General features: G+C 54.8%; 1 protein-coding gene across 3 annotated transcripts in view; it reads left to right on the plus strand.

The window, feature by feature from the left end:
• Window positions 1-26,215, plus strand: part of DOCK4 (dedicator of cytokinesis 4) — a 165,242-nt gene that overhangs the window by 133,688 nt on the left and 5,339 nt on the right. The window contains exons 33-51 of one of the 3 annotated variants that reach the window (XM_084897150.1): window positions 1,313-1,339; window positions 1,484-1,579; window positions 2,301-2,361; window positions 5,638-5,731; window positions 8,564-8,712; window positions 9,605-9,691; window positions 10,586-10,690; window positions 11,758-11,899; window positions 12,811-12,977; window positions 13,960-14,046; window positions 17,550-17,726; window positions 18,034-18,117; window positions 18,796-18,915; window positions 19,278-19,399; window positions 19,954-20,074; window positions 21,222-21,303; window positions 21,436-21,545; window positions 22,776-22,848; window positions 25,310-25,423. In XM_084897150.1, coding sequence (XP_084753276.1) covers window positions 1,313-1,339; window positions 1,484-1,579; window positions 2,301-2,361; window positions 5,638-5,731; window positions 8,564-8,712; window positions 9,605-9,691; window positions 10,586-10,690; window positions 11,758-11,899; window positions 12,811-12,977; window positions 13,960-14,046; window positions 17,550-17,726; window positions 18,034-18,117; window positions 18,796-18,915; window positions 19,278-19,399; window positions 19,954-20,074; window positions 21,222-21,303; window positions 21,436-21,545; window positions 22,776-22,848; window positions 25,310-25,423 — 2,018 coding nt within the window. The remainder of the gene's footprint in view (window positions 1-1,312; window positions 1,340-1,483; window positions 1,580-2,300; window positions 2,362-5,637; window positions 5,732-8,563; window positions 8,713-9,604; window positions 9,692-10,585; window positions 10,691-11,757; window positions 11,900-12,810; window positions 12,978-13,959; window positions 14,047-17,549; window positions 17,727-18,033; window positions 18,118-18,795; window positions 18,916-19,277; window positions 19,400-19,953; window positions 20,075-21,221; window positions 21,304-21,435; window positions 21,546-22,775; window positions 22,849-25,309; window positions 25,424-26,215) is intronic. The other 2 variants (XM_084897152.1, XM_084897151.1) reach the window with 2 other exon arrangements.

The raw sequence follows: 26,215 nt of genomic DNA on the forward strand, positions 1-26,215 counted from the left end.
TATTGACTTCAGAGAGGAAGGGAGAGGGTAAGATAGAGAGATGGGAGGGAATCACGGATTGGCTGCCTCCTATACCCCACCCTGGGGATCAAGCCCACAACCCAGGCCTGTGCCCTGACCGGGAATCGAACCGTGACTTCCTGGTTCATAGGTTGACACTCAACCACTGAGCATGCCAGCCGGGTAAAGAAAACACATGTTAGTAACACCAGGGGACCGTTCCCTGAGGGATCAGTCAGGGCAAGCTCATCCTTTCATATGCTCCCCCCCACCCCCAATCACAATCCAGGAAACAGCTCAGAATAAACCTGAAACCAAACGATCAGGGAGGTGTAGCAACAGATGAGGAGACAAGACAGGGGCCGGGCACTGGGAGGCCAGTCGCTGGAAGCGGGGAGAAGGGAGAGACCGTAGCCACAGACACCCCCCAAATAGCTTTTTTTTCTTTGCTGCTTCTTTTTCCACAAAGCACACTAGTCAGCAGGCTCAGGTGGTACTTGTAAGCAGTGTTTTCTAGGTTATTTCTGAAGCCAGGATGAAAGAGACGCGGGGTTTTAGACAGAAACGACGATCATTCCGCCCAGAGGGGCAGGGGGCGGCGTCACAGGTCCCGCTCAGGGTCTGGCGTCACCACGGGGACAGGCTCAGGGTCTGGCGTCACCACGGGGACAGGCTCAGGGTCTGGCGTCACCACGGGGACAGGCTCAGCCCTGCAGGCTCTGCTGGTGCCGCTTCCCCCTCGCGGGGACCGAGGGTCAGCCGGGTGCTCGTTGCTGTGACACTGTGTTGTGTTTCCGTGGCGCCTCTCTCTGCCCCAAGGTGCCTGAGGTTAGGGTGGGAGGCAATGGCCTGGGGCCTGCCACCTGCCCACGGTGGCCACCCCATAGAAAGCCCCTGTGATCGGTGACGCAGTGTGGGAAGCTGTGGGCTGCCCGCTCCAGGCGGTGCAGTGTGCACTGAGTGGGCACACGCTGAGAGGGAGGCCCGCCGCCCGCCGCTCCGTCTGTGCGAGGGCTTCCCGGCGCCGCGGCAGCACCGCTCCGGGAGGATGCACTCCGCGGAGAGGTAGGAGCCAGTGTCCGGAGCACAGCGGGGCTGCCCTGAAGGGCACTCGGGTGCTGTCTGCCGGCCACGCTGTGCTGCGCCGCGGGAGGTGCGAGCCCGCACCGGGAGAGAGAGGCGGGGAGAGCGGGTGGGAGCGGCGCCGGGCTTGCCTGGGTGACACGGTGACTGTGTGTGTGCATGGGTTTATGTATTCCACGACGCGCGTAATCTAAACATCCATTTGCTTTGTCAATGCTTCCGGGATTAGAATTCCGCTCTTTGGTCCCTACCCTAGGTAAGACGCTGTTTGCAAACTGTGCTCCTTGTGAGATGTGGCTGTGGTTGCTAAGGCGTCGGGGGTGCTGATGGAAGTGAAACGGTCGTCATGGTGACCGGTGAGAATAAGCGCTGAACGTGCCCGGGGTCCTCTCTCTTGCAGCCTGCTGAAGAAAATCGAGCGGGAAACATGGAGAGAGAGCGGGGTCTCGCTGATCGCCACGGTGACGCGGCTGATGGAGAGGCTGCTGGATTACAGGTGAGTGGGGGGCCACGCCCTGGTTAGGGACTCAACGCCCCCAACCCCACCCCCCATCCCGCCTCCCCAAGATCTGGTCCGCAGCCGTGAACCTGAGGGAGGCCATGGCTGTGAGCTGCTGGCTCAGACGTTTCCGCGGGCCGGCCCTCTTCCTTTCTGTTTTGTTTGGGTCGGCAGTTCTTTCCCCGTCTCCGTGGACGGAGAGGGTCCTCAGAGGCCCGTTAGGGAAGGGGTTTTGGTTCCGTTTTGATCTAGACTCGCCCGTGAGAGCCAGTGAGCAGATCCACCCATTTTAGGGTGGAGACGGGGTGCTGGAGAACTAGTCAGCCTCGCTGCTCTCACAGACAGCGTTTTCTCTTTCATTTTTAAATGATCTAAACTGGCCAAGCAGTTTGCTCCGCTTACATGCATGGTGTTTTGTTTTATTTCAAGAATGAGCCTTCATCCTAATGGTGGAAGGCCAGGTGACCGGCCCCTTCCCGCCCACAGGAGAGGTGTATAGTCCCACACCTTCACCCGCCCCCGAGGACCCGCCCACTGAGGGAGCTGGCCCACCTGGAGGCCCAGGAGGCTGTCCCCCTCCCCTGAGGTCCTGCGGCCTGGGGCAGCTGTCCGGGGCAGTTCCTGCAGTGCCCACGCCTTCTGCCTCTCCTTCCCTGAGAGGTCAGGGGTGTGTGCTTCTGGGCAGGAGGCTCCGGGCTGACTGCTGCTCTCTTTCCAGGGACTGCATGAAAGTGGGAGAGGTGGATGGCAAAAAGATCGGCTGCACCGTGAGCCTTCTGGTGAGTGACCCGCCCGCCCCTCCTCAGAGCCCGCGCTGGTTGTTTTACGGAAATACTGGGTTTTGTTTGGTTTCAGTCCACAGAGTGTTTTTATTCGATGTTTCTTAGAAGAGTTTAGAAGTGTATCTAAGAGACCTAGCAGTCCCACCAGTGTGGCTCAGAGGTTGAGCATCCACCCATGAACCAGGAGGTCACGGTTCGATTCCTGGTCAGGGCACTGGCTCCATTTCCAGTGTGGGGCATGCAGAAGGCAGCCAATCTATGATTCTCTCTCATCATTGATGTTTTTACCTCCCTCTTTCCTTCCCTCCCTCCATCTTTCCCTTTCCCTTCCTCTCTGAAATCACTAAAAAAAGAAATAAAAGAGGCCTGGCGAGCTTCAGGTTGAACTAAATCCCAGGAAACTGCCCGCTCCCAGCATTGCAGGCGCACCCACTGTGTCAGGGGCCTGGAGGCAGAGCCCCGAGGTCCCAGTGGGAGCCATCTGTCCCCCGTGGCTCCGCGGGCTCTGTCATCCTTTGTCGCTCTCTAGAAACAGGAGGTCCCAATAGGGCTTTGTACTTCTGTTTAGACAGTTTATTTCCATCCGTAATAAATATTAGTGATCTCTTCTTCTGTGACCAAATGACTCCTCCCGTTAAACACTCAATTTTCACTTTCTAGCTTCTTTGCAAATAAAATGTACGATGCCACCATGGCTAAGGCTTGGGTTATAAGTAGGATGATCATATAGTTTACCCTCCCAACAGGACATTTTTTTTATTTTTTTTTATTGATCTCAGAGAGGAAGGGAGAAGGGGAGAGAGAGGGAGAAACATCAATGATGAGAAAGAATCATTGATCCGCTGCCTCCTGCACACCCCCTACTGGGGATTGAGCCCATAACCCAGGCATGTGCCCTGACCCAGAATTGAACCGTGACCCCCTGGTCCATAGGTTGATGCTCAACCACTGAGCCACACAGGCCGGGCAAGAATACTTCTTATTAAAGGAGCAAAACCTATGACGTGGAAGTAAATCGTTCTAGCTCATACTCCATCCGGAACCTTCTTGATGTTTTTCTAGCGGCAATATGGTCTGTTCATCCGCTCACTTCCCTCCACTCGGGGAAGATCAGCTCCAGACTGCCTCAGGGGAGGCCTGGCTTCCTCCACGCTGTCAGAGCTAAACGGAGGGTTTGTCAGTACAAGTGCCTAATCCCTGTCATGACTCATGCTGGGAAATGTAATTATTATTTTGCTCTTTGTGTCACCAGTTTCCCCAGACATATGCGAATATTCTCCTCTGCTGATGGGAGAGATCATTTTGTTTTTTTCAAAGAACTATTCATTCCCAGAGTGAGTCTTATTTTTGTTCTCCAAGAAAGCCGCTTCTTACCAGGTGCCTATTAGAGAAATCATCCTTTAATCACATAAAAACCCGCCGTGGGGATGGCAGACGTGTGTTGATGCTACAACACCGCTTGCTAATTAAAATGATTTGAGTTATAATGGGAGCTGTGAATGGCGTTATTTACTTATTTGTTCAGAGAATGCCAAGACTGCCAGACGGGCATAGCTCAACGGTTGAGTGTCGAGTCCAGGAGGTCACAGTTCGATTCCTTGTGCTTGGGTTGTGGGCTTGATCCCCAGTGTGGGACGTGCAGGAGGCAGCCGATCGTTGGTCCTCTCTCATCATTGATGGTGCTATCTTCCTCTCCCTCTCCCCTCTAAAATAAAAAAATATATATGTTTTTAAAAAAGAATGCCAAGATCTACAGGAGAAGAAAAGGGAGAGGATCATGATATAAATTGGAAACAATTTTATTCAGTTATCTGCCCGTGGCTCAAGGATAGCAGAGCCCTCCCAGAGAAGAACGGACTCCGGGAGGTGGTGTTCAGAGAGGGCAGGGGCAGACGGTCCTCAGGCTTCAGGTTCAGTATTACGAGCCACGTTCGCTAGTCCAGCCCGTTGCCGAAGCCCTCTCCAGCTCCAGAAAAGTGGAGAATCTGTGGCCTTTTCCCCTTGGAAAAACCTGTCACTTCTTCAGGTCATCAGCTGAATCCCCATCACCACACTTTTTCCTTTTTCCTCATCCCAAGTGGCATCAACCGAAACCAGGAGCCACAGTGACAGGTGTCCTGGTGTGTAGCTGGGGTGTCACGTCCCAGGGCCTCTTTGGAGAGCGGGCGTTGGAGTCTCAGAGCGCCATGCTGCTGCCGGATGGGGCGTTATGTGCTCTGTCTGCCACGTTCAGGCAGGAAGTGCCTTTGCTCAGGCGGTGAAGGACTAAAGGTGGAAGCTGATAATGTTCATTCATTCATTCATTCATTCATTCATTCATTTTTTGTTCATTCTCACGGGAGGATATTTTTTCCCATTGATTTTTAGAGAAAGTGGAAGGGATGGTAGAGAGAAACATGGATGTGAGAGAGAGACATCGATGGGTTGCCTCTTGCATGTGCCCTGACCGGCCAGGGCCGGGGATGGAGCCTGCAACAGAGATGCATGCCCTTGACTGGAATTGAACCCATGAGCCCTCAGTCCAAGGACAATGCTCTAACCACTGAGCACCCAGCCAGGATGGTGATGTACCTTACAGTGCCAAGAGCATGGGCCCAGGTTACCTTCCAGTTGAGTTTCTGATAACATTAAAATGTGTCAGGGAGATTGATGAAGACAAGCTACTTTTTTATATAAATAAAATATTTTCCATAAGCTTGTCTCCATAATAATAACTTGAAACAAAATACCTTGTTATCAGTCCATTTACGTTTTGTACGTCAACTGGAAACACTTAAACTCCAGCACCAGTGAGCCTCTCAGAACTCCTGAACAGCGAACAGCCTTCCTCCCCACCTTCACACGGTCTGCGGGAGGAAAAGGGGCGTTAGCGCTGTTTGGACTCGGCCTTGCCGACGTGTCTTGCTTTTCCTTAGAGTGAGCAACTGTTTGAAGCTTGAAACGCCTTTGACTATCACTAGTTAACTTTAATAAACAGGCTATTAAAGTCACCTATTTCACTATCTTAGTTGAGTCGGCTGACTGTCCATGGGCAGCAAAACTAACAAAAAATGACAGAGCCACTAAGGATGTGCCCCTCAGTGGGGACAGCATCCGGCCGCTCGGTCCTGCTGGGCCCAGCCGGTGTGAATGAAGCAGCCATGGGCCTCCGGGAGCATATTGTTAGAGGCACTTACACCAACAATCCGTCCTTTGGTTCCATTTCACGACATGTCGGCAGAGCAGAAGGCAGGTATTTGAGCAACTCTCCACACTTGCACTTTTTCCCCCCAGAACTTCTATAAGACGGAGCTGAACAAGGAGGAGATGTATATCCGCTACATCCACAAGCTTTACGACCTACACCTCAAAGCCCAGAACTTCACAGGTAATTCTCCCCGGGCTCCGCCTGGGCGTGTGGACACGGGTGTGGCTCTGGCTGGGGCGTGTGGTGGACACGGGTGTGGCTCCGCTGGGGTGTGTGGTGGACACGGGCGTGTGAGACACGATAAGTCCTCTCCTTTTTAGAATCAGGGCTCCAGCGCTGCTGCTTTAACATTGACATTTATTTCTTATGGAATTGACTGTCTTTTGTTCTCTGTGTCCCAGCCTCTGTGTCAGATAAAGCACCACCTGTTTTTTAATAAGGGAAATTTATTTTAAATTGGATTTATGTATGCATGTTTTGGTATTTCATTTTAATTTGTATGCTGGCTTTTTAACTGTGTTTCTTGGCATTCTCTCCCCCCCCCCCCCCCCAAGGTTGTTTTGGGCATTACAAAATGCTTCCCTAACTTTTCCTGGTCTACTCAGCGTTAGTGTTTTATCACCTCAAGTTACATGTGGAAAGTTTACAGCCATAGAGGCCCCTTTGTCTTCCCGCTTTAAGTGGTGGTCGCAATATGTATTCCATCTACAGACCATAATGGCCCACAGAGGTCCTGAGAATTTCGATTCCTTTGCTGATCATGTTGCCTGAGAGTTTAAATGGTCACTTTTAAGTAGCTGATATCCAGATTTTGAAGAAATGCTCAACCTAGTTTCTACATCTGTGGGGGAAAAAGCTGGTAGTCTTGTTTCACTTCAGGTCCATAAAAAAAGAAGCGAGGGAAGCAGCGGAGGACAGTTCTGCAGAGATAGAGCAGGTCTATTCTGGTTCTCTCAACAAAGGCTAAATCTAGCTGGGTATATTTTGGAGATGGAAAAACGCTTTTTAATTTGTTTGCAGTTTTTATGTTCCCCAAAGTCATAAGAAATACTAAGTCCTTTTCCCTATAACAGTCTTTCCCCTCTAACATTTATTCATTTCTCTTCTGTCTTCGTTCCTGTGAGTTCCTGGAGAGAGTGAGATGTGAGAACTTCTCTGTCGGGTTCTGCTGAATTGGTGTAACCTGTGGCCGCCTTTAAGACTGGGTCTTTGCTCCTAACTCATCTTCTCTTTCCTCCTGTGCTCTTACTTCTTCTGTCTCACTGGCGTCCTCACACCACGTGTCTCAAAATGACGGAGTGAGATGGCCCATGCTCCAATTTGTTCAAAATTATAAACACTTTTGAAAAGATTATCTATTAGAACTTTTTAGAGATGATCATTCTTCCTCTTCAATCATCTTTTAAAGATACAGAAAAATAAAAACAACATATTCCAATAAAACATCTGCTACTTGCTGCCCAGCTGTTGTGGCTTGATGGTAAGGTATTGACCTATGAACTAGGAGGTCACAGTTCAAGGTCAGGGCACAGGCCAGGGTTTCGGGCTGAACCCCTAGTAGGGGGCATGCAGGAGGCAGTGATCAATGAGTCCCTCTCATCATTGATGTTTCTATCTTTGTCTCTCCCTTTCTGAAATTAATAAAAAAATATTTCAAAAAACCCAAGCAAACAAAAAAATCTACATCTTGCTGATACGCTCAGAATCGTCCTCCTGCTCTGCTGTGCTGCCCATGTCTCCAAGGTGTGTATGTCTCACAAACGAAACTATTCCACAGCTGCTTTCACAAGCCTGTGTACCAGACACCTATGATCATTGTCCTGAGTCAAATTCTCATACGTACACACACCTCATCCAACTCTTGTGGGGGTTCTGATCCCTTCTTTTCTCTCTTTTCTCTCTTTTTTCTTCTTTTCTCTCTTTTTCCTGTTTCTTCTCTGCCCTCAGCTTCCCTCTGCACTCTGTCCTTCCGCCTCCTGACCTTTCAGCTTAGGTCCTCGGGAAGAGTTGAGCTGTCACTAATTGTTCCCTAAGCATGCCTTTGGAAGATGCTCCTAGTCCCCCCTCCAGGGACTCGCCAGTTAACTTCCTCCCAGACACAGCTGTGTCTCCCCTGGATCTTGATTTCGGAGAGGAAGAGAGAGAGAGAGAATTGTTGATCGGCAACTTCTTGCACGCTCCCGACTGGGGATGGAGCCCATAACCCAGGCATATTTCCTGACTGGGAATTGAACTATGACCTCCTGGTTCAAGGGTCAATGCTCAACCACTGAGCCATGCTGGCCAGGCTCCCATACTGGCCAGGCTTTCAACATTTTTATAACAGTAGCATATGGGCATTATAGACAAAGAAAGGGGGGAAGAAAAGAGGGAGAGAGAGAGAGAAAGAGAATCCTAGATAATAAGAGGTAATAAGCAAATTGATCATCACTCCAACACACAAGATGGCCACACCCAGGTGGTCAAAGATGGCTGCCCCCATGTGGACTCAAGATGGCCACCACAAGATGACCAGCAGGGGAGGGCAGTTGTGGGTGATCAGGCCAGCAGGGGAGGGCAGGTAGGGGCAATCAAGCAGGTAATCAATTGGGAGCCAGCAGTCCTGGATTGTGAGAGAGATGTCTGACTGCCCATTTAAACTGGCAGACATCCCTCGAGGGGTCCCAGATTGGAGAAGGTGCAGGCTGGTCTGAGGGAAACACACACACACACACACACATGCCCCCATGCATGAATTTCATGCACCGGGCCTCTAGCATGGATATGAATGAATGAATGAATGAATCTAGGGAACCAAACAATTACATGCAAATCTCTGATGATTCCATCTTCGAGAAAGTCAGCATTCACTAACCTGCCGTTGTATGTATACTTACATCCTGGGCACTTTTCTGGAGCGTCATGAAATTCAGAAAATAGTGTGTCCCCCCTTTGTCACGAACGGGCCCCCTCGAGGGGCGGCTGCGGGCCCATCTGCCCGCCCGTCCGGACCGTGCTCCCACTGCCTTGCAGAGGCCGCCTACACCCTCCTGCTGTACGACGAGCTGCTTGAGTGGTCGGACCGGCCGCTGCGCGAGTTCCTGAGCTACCCCATGCAGACCGAGTGGCAGCGCAAGGAGCACCTGCACCTGGCCATCATCCAGAACTTCGACCGGGGCAAGGTGAGGGCCCAGGCTGCCGCTGGGGCCGCCGCCCCTCCATCCGCTCACGGCGCCCTCTCCTGGTGCCCCTGCCCCTTCACCCGCTCACGGACACCCCCTCCTGGTGCCGCCGCCCCTTCACTCGCTCACAGACACCCCTCCTCCTGGGGGGCATTGCCATTGCCAGCTTCCTAAAGACTCTTAACAACCAACACCTTAGTTACATGCTGTCTCCACACTTAAAGCCCCAGAGTCCTCCTAACAGCAGGAAAGACTTTTTATTGTTAATTTATTATTTATTTTTATATTTACCTTTTAAAAAAATTTTATTGATTTTTACAGAGAGGAAGAGAGAGGGATAGAGAGCCAGAAACATCGATGAGAGAGAAACATCGATCAGCTGCCTCCTGCACACCCCCTACTGGGGATGTGCCCGCAACCAAGGTACATGCCCTTGACCGGAATTGAACCTGGGACCCTTCAGTCTGCAGGCCGACGCTCTATCCACTGAGCCAAACCGGTTTCGGCAGGAAAGACTTTTTTAAAAAATACCTTTTTATTGATGTCAGCGAGGAAGGGAGAGCGGGACAGATAGAAACATCAGCGATGCTAGAGAATCATCCATCGGCTGCCTCCTGCACACCCCGCACTGGGGATGGAGCCCGCACCTGGGGCAGGTGCCCCGATCAGGAATCGAACCCTGACCTCCTGGTTGTAGGCCGATGCTCAACCCCTGAGCCAGGCCAGCCAGGCAGGAAAGACTTCTAATAACTTACATGCCAATTACATGCTGTCTTGGTGCTGTTCCCGGCGGGTCCCAGGGCGGACCCGGGGCTCGGGGAGGGAGGCAGGGCCTGCGCCTCGGGGCGGAGGAGCAGCGTGGCCGTCCCTAACCGTGCCCATCGGCCCGCAGTGCTGGGAGAGCGGCATCGTGCTGTGCCGGAAGATCGCCGAGCAGTACGAGAGCTACTACGACTACCGCAACCTGAGCAAGATGCGGGTAAGCCGGGCGGGCCGGGAGCTCCCCCGACGGGCTGGCCCCTCGATGTGCCTCCGAGGTGGATGGGAGCCGTGAGCTTCATGTGGGTCACAGTCACTGCTGTCCGTCGCACCCCAGAGCGCGCAGCCTGCTGTCACCTGCCCCCTGCACTGTGGCCGCCTCTGCGTTGTGCTTTGTTCTTTTCAAAGAGAGGAAGGGAGAGGGAGAGAGACGTAGAAATATCAACGATGAGAGAGAATCACCCATCCGCTGCCTCCTGCACGCCCCACTCTGGGGATGGAGCCCACAACGCAGGCATGAGCCCTGGCCCAGAATCGAACCACGACCTCCTGGTTCAAGGGCTGACACTCCGCCCCGGAGCCCCGCGTCCTCCGCTTTGGTTGGTCAGCCTATCCCCGTCCAGCCTGAGCAGGTGTGGCCCTCCTGGATGTCCCGAGTGCCCTGGCACCAGAATTCCCCGAAAGGTTGCTTCTCACGGTGCACACCCGTTTCTGTTTCACTGGGAGGAACACACTTCCCGGTGGCCTGTGTGCATAGAAACCACCTTCCCTGGGAGAGCACGTCCTGACACGCAGGGGTCTTCAAACTGCGGCCCGCCGGCCACATGTGGCCCGCAGAGGAGTCTGATCCGGCCCGCCAGGTGTTTTGGGCAGTGAGCGCAGCCGAGGTGTTACAGTAGGAATTAGTAGTTCATATAGTCCGGCCCTCCAGCTCTCTGAGGGACCGTGATCTGGCCCCCACTTTAAAAAGTTTGAGGACCCCTGCTAGGCCTTAGGCAGGTCGGCGAGCAGCGGGAACGGAAGCAGGTGCCCCTGGGCAGAGGACACAGGCTGCGCGGCGGGGCGGAGCGGCGGGGTGGTGGGGGGACTGACCGCTGTCTCCTTGCTCCCCCAGATGATGGAGGCCTCTCTGTACGACAAGATCATGGACCAGCAGCGCCTGGAGCCCGAGTTCTTCAGGGTTGGGTTTTACGGGAAGAAGTTTCCGTTTTTCTTAAGAGTGAGTCGTGTCCTAGTTAGTTTGCTTTCATACTTGTAATATATAGGATATCCCCCCCTTTCTATACACTTGAGTAATTAGAAAGGCAGTGTTTGTTTTTATTATTATTATTATTATTATTAATTTCTTTATTGATTAAGGTATCATATATTTGTCCTCAACCCCACATTCCAAACCCCCATCTCCCCTCTCATGCCCACACCCCCCTATTGTCCTTGACCACTGGTTAGGCTCATATGTGTGCACGTAAGTCCTTTGGCTGATCTCTCCCTTTTATCCCCACCCTCCCTCTGATGTCCAGCAGAAGGCAGTGTTTATTAAAATCCTCTTCATTTTTGAAATGGAGTTACCAGCTATTAACGTGTGTCTGTGTTTTGGGGGGGACGCCCGGTAGATAGCATGACCTGCAGAGCCGAGCTGTGACTGGCCCGGCGCCCTTTTCAGACAAGTGAGCACAGCAGGAGACTCCTGTCCACATTTTGCTCTGCAAACCCCACTCTCCGGTGGAACTCCTAGCTCCGAGTACCTCCCCAGACAGCACCCCATCTTGTGGCTTTTGCGCCCTGAGCTTCCAAGTTTGCCGGGTGGACGAGCCATTCCCGGTCACCAGGGTGGTTTCCCGCGGGGACCGGTTCTCAGCCTCCAGCTCAGCGGCCGTCCTCAGCGTTGGCGTTCGGGAGAGCACGGGCCTGTGCGGTCCAGGGCCCCCGCTGCAGACAGTGCTGCCATTCTGCCCTCTTCACCGGGCTCCCCAGTCTCCAGCCCCCAACACCCGTCTGCTGTTCTGTTCTCATCTCAGGGAATGGTTCTTGTGTTGTTAGTTGTTTTTTAAAATATATCTTTATTGATTTCAGAGAGGAAGGGAAGGGAAGAGAGAAACATCAGTGAGAGAGCATCACTGATTGGCTGCCTCCTGCACGCCCCACATGGGGATCGAGCCTGCAACCCAGGCAGGTGCTTGATGGGGAATCGAACTGTGACCTCCAGGTTCCTAGGTGGATGCTCACCCGCTGAGCCACGCCAGCGAGGCTGCTCGTTTATTCTGTCCGTCCTTTACCTGCCCGCAGAACAAGGAGTTCGTGTGCAGAGGGCACGACTACGAGCGGCTGGAGGCGTTCCAGCAGCGGATGCTGACGGAGTTCCCGCACGCCATCGCCATGCAGCACGCCAACCAGCCCGACGAGACCATCTTCCAGGCCGAGGCGCAGTGTATCCGCCTCGGGAGGGCGCTGCCGGGAGAGCCTCGGCGGCGGGCGGCGGGCGGCGGGCGGCGGGCGGCGGGCGGCGGCAGCTCACGCCCCTACCTGTTGGGTTGCCGTGTTCTTAGTCTCCCTCTCTCCTGGCATCTTATTTTAGCTCAGCTCCTCCTCAGCAGAAGTGTTCTGCTTGTTACCATGATGCCAGGGGAAAAGAATCTCTTAGATTCTGTTGAACTCTTTTCCTTTTAAAAAAAAAAAATACGTTTTTACTGATTTCAGAGAGAGGAAAGAAGAGGGAGAGAGGGATGGAAGCATCAGTGATGAAAGAGAATCATCTATTGGCTGCCTCCTGCACACCCCTTAGTGGGGATGAAGCCATAACCCAGGCATGTACCCTGATCACAAATAGACTGTGACCTCCTGGTTCATAGGTTGACAACCACTGAACCACACCAGCCACACAAAATTTTCCCCTTTTATTAGAACTTACCCCTGCTTTCAAAGCTCTTCTTAGTGAGTTCCTTTGGGATAATTTTCCCCTGACATATCCTATGGAAGCGACTTCAGTTCATGAAAATAACCGCCTTATGTCCCTGGAACATATATTCACCCGCTTTGCCCTTGACGTTTTATTCCCACTCACCCCCTCTAAAAAAAAAAAAAAAAATCGGTACATCCGTGGGCCCTAAACTTCTTAATCTGATACTTTTCCCAGAAAACACTGACCTAAAACTCATCCGAGACCTGTTGTGTGGGAATGAGTGTTAGGATTGAGTTCTGGGCCCGTTCTCGGAGACGGTAGTTTACTTCCAGCCAAAGGGGAGGAACAGCAGATAGTCCCCCCTCCTCCCGGCCGCAGCTCAGCGGGGCCAGGCCTGCGCGGTGCTTGCTGAGCGGGTCCCGCCTTGACGCTGTGCCCAGACCTGCAGATCTACGCCGTGACCCCCATGCCCGAAAGCCAGGAGGTGCTGCAGAGAGAGGGCGTCCCCGACAACATCAAGAGCTTCTACAAGGTGAACCACATCTGGAAGTTCCGCTACGACCGGCCGTTCCACAAAGGCCCCAAGGACAAGGAGAACGAGTTCAAGGTGCGCAGGTCGGCCCCGCGGAGGAGCCCCCGTTTCTGGCTGCCGAGGGCCGGGCGCCGGTGCGGGGATCTGGCGCCGGTGCGGGGATCTGGCGCCGGTGCGGGGATCTGGCGCTGGTGCGGGGATCTGGCGCTGGTGCGGGGATCTGGCGCTGGTGCGGGGATCTCACAGAGGGCGTTCTCCTCCTGGGAATGGACTTTGTTTCCATAAGAGAAATGAGCCATCGGCACAGAACCCTGGAGGACAGCGTCAGCGCTGACCAAAGGCAGCCGCAGTTTCATGTGGCCCGGAGGGGGCCGGGCTCTGAAATCCTGTGTTCCCATGGACGTGGGCCACGTGGCACGGTGGGCAGAGCAGTCAGAGAGTCCGATGGGTGGGCAGTGCTGGCGCGGCAGGTAATTGGAAGGCGCCTTTAAGCAGGTCCCGTGGCTCTTGGGTCTTAGCATCTTCCTCTTTAGAATAGGAAGGTCCGCTGCAGGGTCCCCAGCGCCCTCCTCCAGGAGGTTACGCAGCCGTGTGTTGGCGAGCTGTACATAACTGATGATAACAATGAATGGCAAACACTAACCACAGCTCCGGAGCCAGGAAGAGGGGCAACATGGGGGTTAACATGTCCCGTGTTCCACAGAGCCTCTGGGTGGAGAGGACATGGCTGTCACATGAGGTTAACGTGTCCCGTGTTCCGCAGAGCCTCTGGGTGGAGAGGACATGGCTGTCACATGAGGTTAACGTGTCCCGTGCTCCGCAGAGCCTCTGGGTGGAGAGGACATGGCTGTCACATGGGTGGAGAGGACACGGCTGTGACATGGGGTTAATGTGTCCCGTGTTCCGCAGAGCCTCTGGGTGGAGAGGACACGGCTGTCACATGGGGGTTAACGTGTCCCGTGTTCCGCAGAGCCTCTGGGTGGAGAGGACACGGCTGTGACATGGGTGGAGAGGACATGGCTGTGACATGAGAGTTAATGTGTCCCGTGTTCCGCAGAGCCTCTGGGTGGAGAGGACCTCGCTGTTCCTGGTGCAGAGCTTGCCGGGCATCTCCCGCTGGTTCGAGGTGGACAAGCGCGAGGTGGTAAGGACCAGGCATGTTCGGGGCCCGTTCTCGCCGCTGCTCACCGGGGACCTGCCGGGGTGAGAGAGGAGAGGCCGCCCACGGAGTCCGCACGGCTCGCTGTGGTGCTTCCTCCCAAAGGGCCCGGCCCTGGCCCACGGAAACGCTCCCAGCGCCCAACGCCCTGGGGACTCGGCGAGCCTCCTCCCCGCCCTGCCCGGAGCGCTCGGTTCTGTGCATCTCACCCGCAGTGCTCACCCTGCATGTATCACACACTGTATACACACCGGCACCTGCACAGGCGTGCATAGATCAGCACACGTGTGCATGCACATACATAAGAGAAATGCGCCATCGGCAGTGGGTGGGCAGTGCTGGCGCCTTTAAGCAGGTCCCGTGGCTCTTGGATCTTAGCATACACCCATATGCATACATGTGAACACTCGCACAGGCGCACGCGAGTACATGTATGTGCACACATGGGCGTGCACACGCTCATGGGTGTGCGTGTACACCTCTGATAAGAAGGAGCATGCTTAGAGGAAATTGAGAAGAGCATTACTAAGCACAAGCCTTCCAAGCAGCTGCCCACGGCATTGGCACCGGCGCCTTGTGTTCCCTCCAACAGAACCCATCTCCCGGGCCACTGTGTTCCCTGAACGCAGTCCACTGCCGTCCGTCTCCTCCCGCTCAGGCAGGTCCCCACCTACGTTCACGCTCCTGCTCTCACTCCTGCTATAGGCGGTCCTCAGGACCAGCACACAGAGCAGCCCTCCATGCATACATGCACGGGAACTCCTTACTACCTCGCCGAAATCTAAAAGATTCTGAAACCCGAAAGGTGTTTCCGAAAGTCGGGCTCCAGAAGGACAGACCTCACTGGATGGCATTACGCCCAGTGACGCTCTCTGTCTCCCTGAGGGTGGTATCCACGCCGGTAAGAACTTCTGTGCGTTTATTTGAGTCAAACTGACGACAGTTGGCGGGAAGCAAAAGCTCAGAGGACTGAGGAAATGCTCCAGAGAACGCGGTTTTGCCGCTTACTTTACACATCAGGATAGAAAGAGAAGGTGTAAGGAAGTTACGTGGTGCCCGGCCCGTGTGGCCCTGTGGTTGCACACTGACCCATGAACCAGGAGGTCACAGTTCAGTTCCCATTTGGGCCAGGTGCCCGGTCTAGGGCATGTGGGAGACAGCAATCAATGATTCTCTCTCATCATTGATGTTTCTCTCTCTCCCTCTTCTCAAGTCAATAAAAAATATATATATTTTAAAAGGAAGTTACATGAAATCCGCTGGTGATAGATTGGAGAGGAGGGAGGGGAAACCTCTGAGATGAGATAAGAAGTAAAGGAACAGACACTCCTTTTGCTGAGGGGGGTGCGGGGCAGTGAACAGTCAGCAATGAGCTCAGCAGTGAGGGGGCCTGTGGCTTTGGCTCTGTGGGGATGGTGCCCTGAGGCTTTGGAAAGGGGGCTTACTCAGGTATTTCCAGGTATGTTACCTTATCTTTGCTGCTTTTCTGCGTCTGGCACTGAAATACAGGCCTAGATATTACCTCTGGGGCGGTGGCCTGTCCCTGCTGTGGACGGCCTGGCCATTAATTTAGCCATCAGTTTCCCTGTACCACTTGTCGGGGCCGAATGGCCTGTCTCACCATTACCTCCCCTTTACGGCACCCGTTCCCTGGCCTAGTGCATCCTGTATAAACCAGGCCAGTTAGTGTTGCCTGGTTTTGAACTTTACATAACAGCATCGTACTGTATATATATCCCGTAGGAACTTGCTTCTGTGATTGGGTATTTTTATCTGTAATGTTAGTTCCTATTATTACATCTGACTGACGTTAGTTTTCATTGCTGTGTACTGTTCCATTGGATGATCCTGCCACACTATACTTGCGCATTTTATCATCCAATAGACACATGGGTTTGGGAGACAGTTATGAGCATTTTGACATGTTTCCTTGCACACATGGCAGGATCATAAAATACAATAAATATATCACTGACTTTGGTATGTAGTTCCAGGCTGTTTTCCAAAGTGACCGAACCAGTTAGAACTTCCAAGAGCGGGAACTGAGAGACAGTCGGTCCCATTCTCACGTCCGCTTGCTGTCTTCATGTTCATTTTGCTATGTTGGCCGTGCTGAGTGGTATGTCACTGTAGCATTACTTTTTACTTCTCTGATCACAAATGGGAGCCCACACATTTTCATATGTTTACCGGCCATTTGGATTCTCCCTTTGTAAAGTGGTGGTTTCAAAAGACTTTGTAAAGTCTTTGGCCCATTTTTGTTGCGTGGTTTGCCTTTTTTCTTTTTCTTCTTTTTTTAAAATATATATTTTTATTGATTTTTTACAGAGAGGAAGAGAGAGGGATAGAGAGTTAGAAACATCGATGAGAGAGAAACATCGATCAGCTGCCTCTTGCACACCTCCCACTGGGGATGTGCCCGCAACCAAGGCACATGCCCTTGACCGGAATCGAGCCTGGGACCTTTCACTCCGCAGGCCGACGCTCTATCCACTGAGCCAAACCGGTTTTGGCGGTTTGCCTTTTTCTTACTGGTTAGTAAGGGATTGAAATACTCTGGACCTGGGCTCTCTGCCGGCCAACCTGGTACAGGTTATCTGCTTCCTAGCAGGTCTGTCCTCTGCAGAGTTGCCCTCTGGTGAGTGTACAGTGTTCATGGACATCGTCAGGTTATTCTAGAGGTTTTGGTGTTGGTTTAGAATGACCTAAGCGACCTTCAGGAACGCTGGTGTGTTTCCTTAGCTGAGTTGTCAGCTGGGAGGACTTCGCAGCTGAGCGCTTGGCAGACATTCCTTCAGAGGCGGTGTCGGTGCCGATGCTGTCCCCGCACAGCCTGCGGGCACGCACCTCGTTTTCACGTTCGGTGTCCCATGCCGCCTGGAGCATGGACCTCACTATGGCTCTGTTTGGCTGCCCTTCAACACGCAGATCGGGGCTGTATGGCTATCCTGTTTCCATACCCCTGCTGTGTCCACCTGTGCACCTTGTGGTGATGGGGCCCGTGCAGGTGTGGTCCATGCAGGTCCATGATCCGTCTTCCCGAGGGCTGGCAGCTCACTCGGGGCACTGGCACGCGCGTCCCTGTGCCCCCACCGTGCTCTGCATTCAGAAGCATCTAGACGGGGGGCAGTAATGTGCCCTGGACGGTTAGCCCTTCAGAAGGAAAAAGAAAGCCAAGGTTTAAAAGTCATCGCGTGACTTTTTTCTTTTAAAGATTGCATTGATAGTTGCAGTGCTCATAGATAATTAACTATTACTGATGATCCAAATGGAGTTTCACCCAGTGATTATCATCACCTTCACTTTCTAGACTTTACTGACACAGCTGATTGGTCTTCCAGTCCTTATCTATTCCTATTGCCCTGGGAGAGGTGTGAATGGGAGGGGGTGGAGAAGGGGCAGGCCCTGCTCCTGGGACCCTGGGGCCTGTCCTCTGTCTCCCCAAGTGCCTCAGGCCCCCCCGCACGTCTGTGCTCTTGGCTCCTCAGGTGGAGATGACGCCCCTGGAGAATGCCATCGAGGTTCTGGAGAACAAGAACCAGCAGCTGAAGACACTGATCAGCCAGTGTCAGACCCGGCAGATGCAGAACATCAACCCGCTGACCATGTGCCTGAACGGAGTCATCGACGCTGCCGTCAACGGCGGGGTCTCCCGGTATCAGGAGGTGAGGGTGTGCCGAAACCGGTTTGGCTCAGTGGATAGAGCGTCATAAAGCTTATTCGTTTGGCTTTGCTATTCGTTTGTTTTATCAAAAATACTTACCAGGTCTCTGAGCTTCCTCGGAGGCCCGTTCCGTATATTTCCATCCTGACCAGCCGCCCCCAGGAGGCCTCCCTTCGCTGCTCCCCAGGCGGGGACGGTGTGTCTGGCTCCCCGCAGAGCTGGTCCTTACAGAGACCACGGCGTTAGGACAACAGGGCCTCTCCCTCTGTCACCCTCCTGAAGGGGCTGACTGTCCCTCCTCTTCCCAGGCCTTCTTCGTCAAGGAGTACATCTTAAGTCACCCCGAGGACGGAGAGAAGATCGCCCGGCTGCGAGAGCTGATGCTGGAGCAGGTGAGGACGAGGCCTGGCCGGGCCGGGCTGCCAGGGGCAGCGACAGCGGCTGCTCACCTCAGAGGATCAATCGCTGTTGGTAGCTGAACAAAGGGAACTCGGAGAGCTGTGTTCCTCTCTCTGGGGGTCCTGGCGGCAGGAAACCTTGGTGTCCACAAGGAGTGGCTGCTTGTGACACTGAGTGAGCGAGAAGGATCCTTTGCACAAACACAAGCAGCATGGCAGCTAGCCTAGACTTCCTGTGCACCGCGCCCTTCCTCCTGGATGGATTTTGAAAGTCTGGGGGGCAGTGGGTGGGCACAGAAGAACCTGGGGAGAGAGAAGAGTAGCGTGGGAAAGGGTTTGCCCCCCAGAAAAGAGATCCCTCAGGGAACAGCACCCTATCTCACTAACGGGGCAGCCCCGCCCCATCTGGGGAAGCACAGGAGGGGCCTCATAAGGGTGTTACAGGCCTGAGGTACATGGGGCGGCAGGAACATCGAGTCTTTGGACTCAGAGACCACGGTCCAGATCCCCACGGGTCTCCTACTCGCAGGATGATTCTGAGCCCTGCCTGCCCATTAGGACCGCTCCTGTCCTGCCGGGCTGATGCATGCGGACCGCGTGGGGCCCGTGCTGGAGCCCACAGACCCTCCCTGGAGCTCCTCTTCCACGCGGACTCTGTGTGTGTTTGTCCAGGCGCAGATCCTGGAGTTCGGCTTGGCCGTGCACGAGAAGTTCGTCCCTCAGGACATGCGGCCCCTTCACAAGAAGCTGGTGGACCAGTTCTTCATGATGAAGTCGAGTCTAGGGATACAGGTAGGTGCACGGTGTCTGCCCCAGCTCTCCGACCGTTAGTCGGTTTTAGGGAGTCGAGGAGGTGGTCAACAGTGACACCTGATGGTGCTTCTGCCACACTGCACCATCTGACCGGGAGCCCCAGATATTAAAATGGCATTGCATTGTGTTTTGGTCATGCCCAGCTTTTAGGACAATGGAAAGTGAGTGAGAGAAAGCTGAATAAGCCTGGCTAGTGTGGCTCAGTGGTTGAGTGCCAACCTATGAACCAGGAGGTCAGGGTTCAGTTCCCAGCCAGGGCTCATGCTTGGGCTGTGAAATATTGCACAGGTTATTTCACTCACACGGCTCCCCTTCTGAAGGGCTTTCTGCGTTTCTCGTAGGAGTTCTCTGCTTTCATACAAGCCAGCCCCGTGCACTTCCCGAACGGCAGCCCCCGTGGGTGCCGGAACTCGGCACCCGCCTCCATGAGCCCCGACGGCTCCCGCGTGGTTCCCAGGCGCAGGTGAGTCTCCGGCTTCGTCCTCGCACCCGTGGGCACCCCCGCACGGCGGTCTGAAACGGTCCGCTCCTCCCTGCACCATTTGTCAAACCCACTTCTTCTTAATGAAGTCATTAACCCGCGGGGCAGCCCCAGGCCCCTGTGAGCCATCCACAGCGTGAGGAATGAATACACACACACATACAGCTAGGTTGAGGCAAACAGGAAACGCCAGAACAGGTGGATTTGTTTTTTAATTGATTTTTGAGAGAGAGGAAGATAGAGAAACATCAGTGATGACAGAGAATCATTGACCGCTGCCTCCTGCATGCCCCCAGCTGGGGATGAAGCCCGCCACCTGGGCATGCGCCCTGACCGGGCATCTAACCGGGGGGCTTCTGGGTTCATGGGTTGACGCTCAATCACTGAGCCACACTGGCCAGTCTGGAGTGGATATTTTTTCCCTTTGGTTTGACCCCAAGCCAGCATGGGACAAAGCACAGTTCAAAGACTGCGTTAACGGCCTTTTCTCCTCCCCTCCCTCCCCTCCCCTCCGCTCCCTGCCCGCCCCCCACCAGCCAGCTGAGCTACCCGGCCGTCAACCGGTACTCCTCGTCCTCGCTGTCCTCGCAGGCCTCCGCCGAAGTCAGCAACATCACGGGGCAGTCGGAGAGCTCCGACGAGGTCTTCAACATGCAGGTGCGGGCTCCGTTCTGTCTGCTCCGTCCCGGGTGTCTGCCCCCGTCCCTGCCTGCCTCCGACGGCGGTGCTGCTGGCAGAGCCTGGAGCGAGCCCGGGACCGGAGGGCAGCCTGGAGGCCTGGGTGTGGGGCTCCCACCGGCAGAGCCGGTCCAGCCCCCCTCCCCTCAGAGGCGGGAACCGGCGAGGGGAGCCGGGCGCGGCGGTCAGCTCTGAGCCCCTCTGGCCCGGGCACTGCACAGCCGCCTCTCAGCATCTGAGTGGCTTCCCCTCTGAGGATACATTGTTTACGGGACCGTTATAAAATCCCTTCCTTTTAGGGATGTCCGGAAATTCTGCAATAAAGAGGTTTGTGTGTTTTTTGCCAAAGAAAAAAAAAATAATAGTTTTTAGGGATTTTAGAGTTAGTGTAGCTCTTGCAACAAAAATTTCTATTTAGATGCCACTCGTGTGGCGTTTCTAACAACGATGTAAGCTGGACTTTCCTCTCCACCGTCCTTGAGAAAGAGGTCCCATTCATGTTGCCAAATACATGCTTTAACACGTTTTTGGGGGAAGTGGGAACATGCGTGCTCTGCCTCTAGAAGCACTCGCCTGCTTCCGTGGCCGGGGCCCTGCTTGTCTCAGTTCGGGCCGGCCTGTGGTCCCGTCACACACAGCTGCCGGCACGAATGCCTGCTTTGGGCAGGCGTCCAAACCTCTAGTTCTTTTTCTGTTAATACATACTCTTTAAAGTTGGTTTTTAGAGAAAGGGGAAGGGAGGAGAAGAGAGAGAGAGAGAGAGAGAGAGAGAGAGAGAGCGAGCAAAACATCAGTGTGAGAGCAAAACATTGTTGCCTCCTGCACGCCCCCTATTCTGGATCGAGTCACAACCCGGGCATGTGCCCTGACCGGGAACCGAACCAGCAACCTTTTAGTGGACAGGACGACCCCCCACCCAACTGAGCCACACCGGCCACGGCTCAAGTTCTGGCTTACCTCAGACAGACCTTCGTATCAGTCTGAGTCCCTCAGAGTTTTCTACATGTCTAAATGGCCTCTTTCTACGTTGGTTAATTTGATAAAACACGTCCGTGGTTTTGTTTTGAACTCGTCCGTGTTGAGCAGCCTCCGAACAGCCTGTGCTAACCGCTTCCCTGTGTTGCAGCCGAGCCCGTCTACCTCAAGCCTCAGCTCCACCCACTCCGCCTCCCCCAACGTGACCAGCTCCGCCCCGTCCAGCGCCAGAGGTCAGAGCCGGGGGCGGGAGCCGCCCAGCCCGGAGCCGTGGTTTCCGTGGCCCTCTCTGTGGCCGCGGCCACGGTGTTCGGCGCCCGCTGCAGGCGTGGCGCCCCTCACTGACCGTCCTGCCTCTCTTCCAGCCTCCCCGCTGCTGTCCGACAAACACAAGCATTCCCGAGAGAACGCCTGCCTGTCCCCCCGGGAGCGGCCCTGCAGCGCCATCTACCCCACCCCCGTGGAGCCCTCGCAGGTACCCTCCGGCCGGGGCCCCAGGAGACGGGAGGGGTCTGGGATGGCCCCCGTGTCCCCGGAGAAACGCCCGTGTTCGACGGCGCGTCCCGCCCGCGGGGCCGGGGACCGGGTCTGTGTCTGCCGGTGGGACTGCCCCAGCCACTTTCTCAGGAGACACAGGGCTGTCGTCTGAGCAGTAAGGCCCAGAGGGAGGCGAGATGGCTTCCCCTCCCTGATCCGCTCTGCGTTTCTCTTTTTTCTTTTCTTTCTTTTTATTTTTAAATATATATTTTTATTGATTTTTTTTTTTTTTTACAGAGAGGAAGGGAGAGGGATAGAGAGTTAGAAACATTAACGAGAGCCGGCACCGGTTTGGCTCAGTGGATAGAGCATCGGCCTGCGGACTGAAAGGTCCCAGGTTCGATTCCGGTCAAGGGCATGTACCTTGGTTGCGGGCACATCCCCAGTAGGGGGTGTGCAGGAGGCAGCTGATCGATGATTCTCTCTCATCGATGTTTCTAACTCTCTATCCCTCTCTCTTCCTCTCTGTGAAAAATCAATAAATTATATTAAAAAAAAAAAGGAAACATTAATGAGAGAGAAACATCGACCAGCTGCCTCCTGCACACCCCCCACCGGGGATGTGCCCGCAACCAAGGTATATGCCCTTGACCGGAATCGAACCTGAGACCCTTCAGTCCGCAGGAAAACGCTCTGTCCACTGAGCCAAACCAGTTTCGGCATGTTTTTTCTTTTTTTAAATAAGTTTATATTGAGTTCAGAGAGAGGAAGGCAAAAGAAGAGAGAAAGAGGCATTGATTTGCTGTTCCTCTTGGTGATACAGTCGTTGGTTGAGTGTTGTCTGTGCCCTGACTGGGGCTCGAACCCGCCACCTTGGCGCATCAGGAGGACGCTCTACCCAGCTGAGCACCTGGCCAGGGCAGCACGTGTGTCTGTAAAGAGCACCGCCCCCTATCGGCCACTTACCGTGTGTTTTTTCCTGCACTTCACTGGGAAAAGTTATTCACCGTTTTTATTTAAAATCTAAGCCGGGCTTCTGAAACGCCATGTTCTCCTTGTCCAAACCTGAGGCTCTTCCCTTTCTCCCCTGACACAGAATCAGTTCTCTGTTCCCGGGGCCTCTGAAAGTGTACAAAAGACTGTTTCTGTAATGAGATCACCCTCTCACCTTCTAGAAGGTCCCCGGGCCGCCTGCCGCCCCGTAACCACAGGCCCTTGTCCCTTCCAGAGGCTGCTGTTCAACCACATCGGGGACGGGGCCCTGCCCCGCAGCGACCCCAACCTGTCGGCGCCAGACAAAGGTAGGCAGCCGGCGTCGGCCCTGACCGCGGGCCTGTCCGTCCTTGTCGCCTCATCCCCCCGTGTCTGTGTGGGCGGCGGGTCTCAGGTCTGGAGGGTCAGGACTCAGGTGCCCTGAAGGGGAGGATCCAAGACGGTGGCTCACGGTATGGCCTTTTATTTTTTTAAATATATCTTACTGATTTTTTCTGAGAGGAAGGGAGAGATATAAAGAGCGAGAAACTTCGATGAGAGAGAAATGTTGACCAGCTGCCTCCTGCACGGCCCCCACTGGGGATGTGCCCACAACCAAGGGACATGCCCTTGACCGGAATCGAACCCGGGACCCTTCAGTCCGCAGGCCGACGCTCTATCCACTGAGCCACACCGGTTCGGCACGGTGCAGTCTTTGAATGCTGTATTTCTGCCGGATTGGACAGCAGAGCCTGTGCTCCCGCTGTGGGCTGGGGCTCCTCTCCTGAGTGGCTTCTCAGTGAGTCCCCGGGGCCGGTGGCCTCCCTGAGACGGAGATGCCCAGGAGGCTGTGTGTCTGCCCCGGGAAGCACCGTCCCAGGGGAGTCCCTGCCCCCGGGGCCCTCTCACGGCTCCGCAGCCGCGATGGTGTGGGTGACTCATACCGTTTAGGATCAGTGTTTCCCAAACTTCTCTCATGATGAGAATCACCTGGTGGAGTTGTTAAAACACAGATTCCTGAATCCCAACTAAGAAGTGCTAAACTAGAATTTTTGGGAACATATAGGTAAAATTGTATACTTAACTAGTGCTCTAACACAGATGTTATATACAGAGCACTAAGTTAGGTATGCAATTTTACCTATATGTTCTCAAAAATTCTAGTTTAGCACTTCTTAGTTGGGATTCAGGAATCTGTGTTTTAACAACTCCACCAGGTGATTCTCATCATGAGAGAAGTTTGGGAAACACTGGTTTAGGTGTTATAACCCAGAGCACGATGGAGTGCCCCGCCTCAAGGCCGCTCGGGGGACACAAACACCAGCATGGCAGGGCGCAGCCCGTTAGTGCCGGTCTGTGCCGCACAGGGGGGGTTCCGGGGTGGGGGCCGGGGGAGCAGGGCCCCCGCTGGCTTCCCTCGGGGACCGCCTCCCAGAGCCCAGCATCGGGAGTCACTGGTGAAATTCCCCGGGAAGTGCCCTGGAGTCACCCTCGTGAAGCGCTGGGCTGTGCTGTCCTGGAGGATCGGACACAGTACCATCCGCCTGTCCTCGGGGACCTACATCCGGGAGACCGCAGCCCCAGTTACTTTACAACCAACGCGGCTCTCCTCTCACAAGCCGGATATCGACTTGTGTCTGAAGAATTTAGGACTACGGCCTTTTCCTCCCCCTGCTACCGAAGGAAACACAAGAACAAATGAAAAGGCCCCCAGGAAAGACCTTTGGTCCCTGCATCCCATTCAATGCACGTGGACCTCTGGTGGCAAAATGTCGACACCCTGGCCCCGACCACCAGGGGGCAGTGTCTGCACAGGGAGCCAGCCCCGGGACTCCCCCAGGCCGGCCTGTGACCCTCGGCACAGCGCTGCTGACCACCCTGTGAGTCCAGCCCCCTGCCTGTCGGGTGGCTCCGTAGTCCTGCATCTCACCGGGGCGTGCGGCAGGCACACAGAGAGAGGAAGAAGGTCCGCTGTAGGATGTACCTCACTAGAGGGAGCTGGGGCCTTTTCTCAGTGCTGACAAGACTCTCAGCTTGTCATTCATCATCGCCTCCCCCCTTTGAGTGCCAAGTCCCCATGACAGACTGAGCTTTGGAACAGTCCAGTAGTTGCATCCTTCATCTGCTCTCTGGCATCTAAACGGTTTGTAGTTCTCACCAAGGCTCCGAGCCATGTGCGAGCCTGTGGTTCCGTGTGCCTGAGTGCGGCAAACAGACACGGCCTCAGCTAGCTAGACCGCAGCTCTCACGGCGAGGGGGCAGGCCGAGAGAGCGCCAGCCTTAGAGGTTTGCGCGTGTGTGTGTGTGTGCGCGTGCACACGTGTGCATGTACTTGTGTGTGTGTACTTGTGTGTGTGTGAGTGTGTGTGTGTGTCCGTGCATGTATGAGTGTGTGTGTGAGTGAGTGTTTGTGTGTGTGTCTGTGCGTGTATGAGTGTGTGTGTGAGTGAGTGTGTGTGTGTGAGAGCGCGCGCGTGTGTGTGTGTGTGTGTGAGTGTGTGTGTGAGTGTGTGTGCATGTGTGTGTGTGAGTGTGTGTGAATGTGTGTCCTGTGCGTGTATGAGTGTGTGAGTGCGTGTGTGTGAGTGTGTGTGCATGTGTGTGTGTGTGAGTGTGTGTCCGTGCATGTATGAGTGTGTGTGTGAGTGTGTGTGAGTGTGTGTGTGTGTGTGTGTGTGTGTGTGTGAGTGTGTGTGTAAATCCAGCTGGTTTCTCTCACCCTGGGTAGCTGATTCTCCTGAGGTCCCGGGTCCGAGGGCGGAGTGCCTCAGCCGTGTTGTTCCCTTCCAGCGGTGAACCCCACCCCTAGCAGCTGGAGCCTGGACAGTGGGAAGGAGGCCAGGAGCCTGGCAGAGGGCGGGCGGCTGCTCTCGCCCCCTGTGCCTCCGCGGCCCGCGCTGACGGGTGGGTATACGGTGTGCAGTCGCTCTCCGCAGTAACCACTCACCGGCTGCTCCGCTCGGGCCGCGCAGAGAAAGGGGGGGGCAGGGGGTACTGGGGGGGCCTCAGGAGCTGCCTCGCTCGTGGGCGGCGCCCTCTCTGCTGAGCTCCTGCTGCTCTGCCTTCCACGCTGCCCTCGGAGCTCTGCAGACGGACAAGCCCGCTCCCCGCCCTCTGCGCTGGCCCTGCCCTCCCAGCCGCCCCTCAGCGGCCTCTGCTGACACCTGCTCCTTCCCTCTGGTCTGGAGCTGATGGGACAGGCGTCGGCTGCTCTGACTGACGGGCGGGCGGGGACAGCGACCTCCTGCCACGCTGCCTGCTGGCGGAGAGGACCGTATTCAATCATTCTCGAAGGCCCGAGTTAGACTTCAAGAACCCCCGACAGGGATGGTGACAGGAGGGCCAGGGTTCAGTGACCTCCACGGGGTGGCGCTGAGAGGGCCTGGCCGCGCTGCCAGCCCCCCTGCCCGGGGCTGGGCACAGGCTTCCAACACGTACCACGTGCCCAGAGCACTCTGAAACGTGACGGACACGCCCGGCCTCCTGGGGAGAGGAAACACGGTACCATCGCCGCTGTGGACCTTTCTGGAGGACCCGTTTCATTCGCTGCATTTTAGCATCTTTTTTGTTCACTAAGAAGAGGAAAGTGACTTTCTTTTTGTGTATTTGTTTATATACACTTCCTTTATTATTATTATTGATTTCAGAGAGGAAGGGAGAGGGGGAGAGAGAGAGAAGCATTGATGATGAGAATCA

This window comes from Pipistrellus hanaki, assembly GCF_964339955.1.
Source record: "Pipistrellus hanaki genome assembly, chromosome: 10".
Classification (NCBI taxonomy): Eukaryota; Metazoa; Chordata; class Mammalia; order Chiroptera; family Vespertilionidae; genus Pipistrellus; species Pipistrellus hanaki.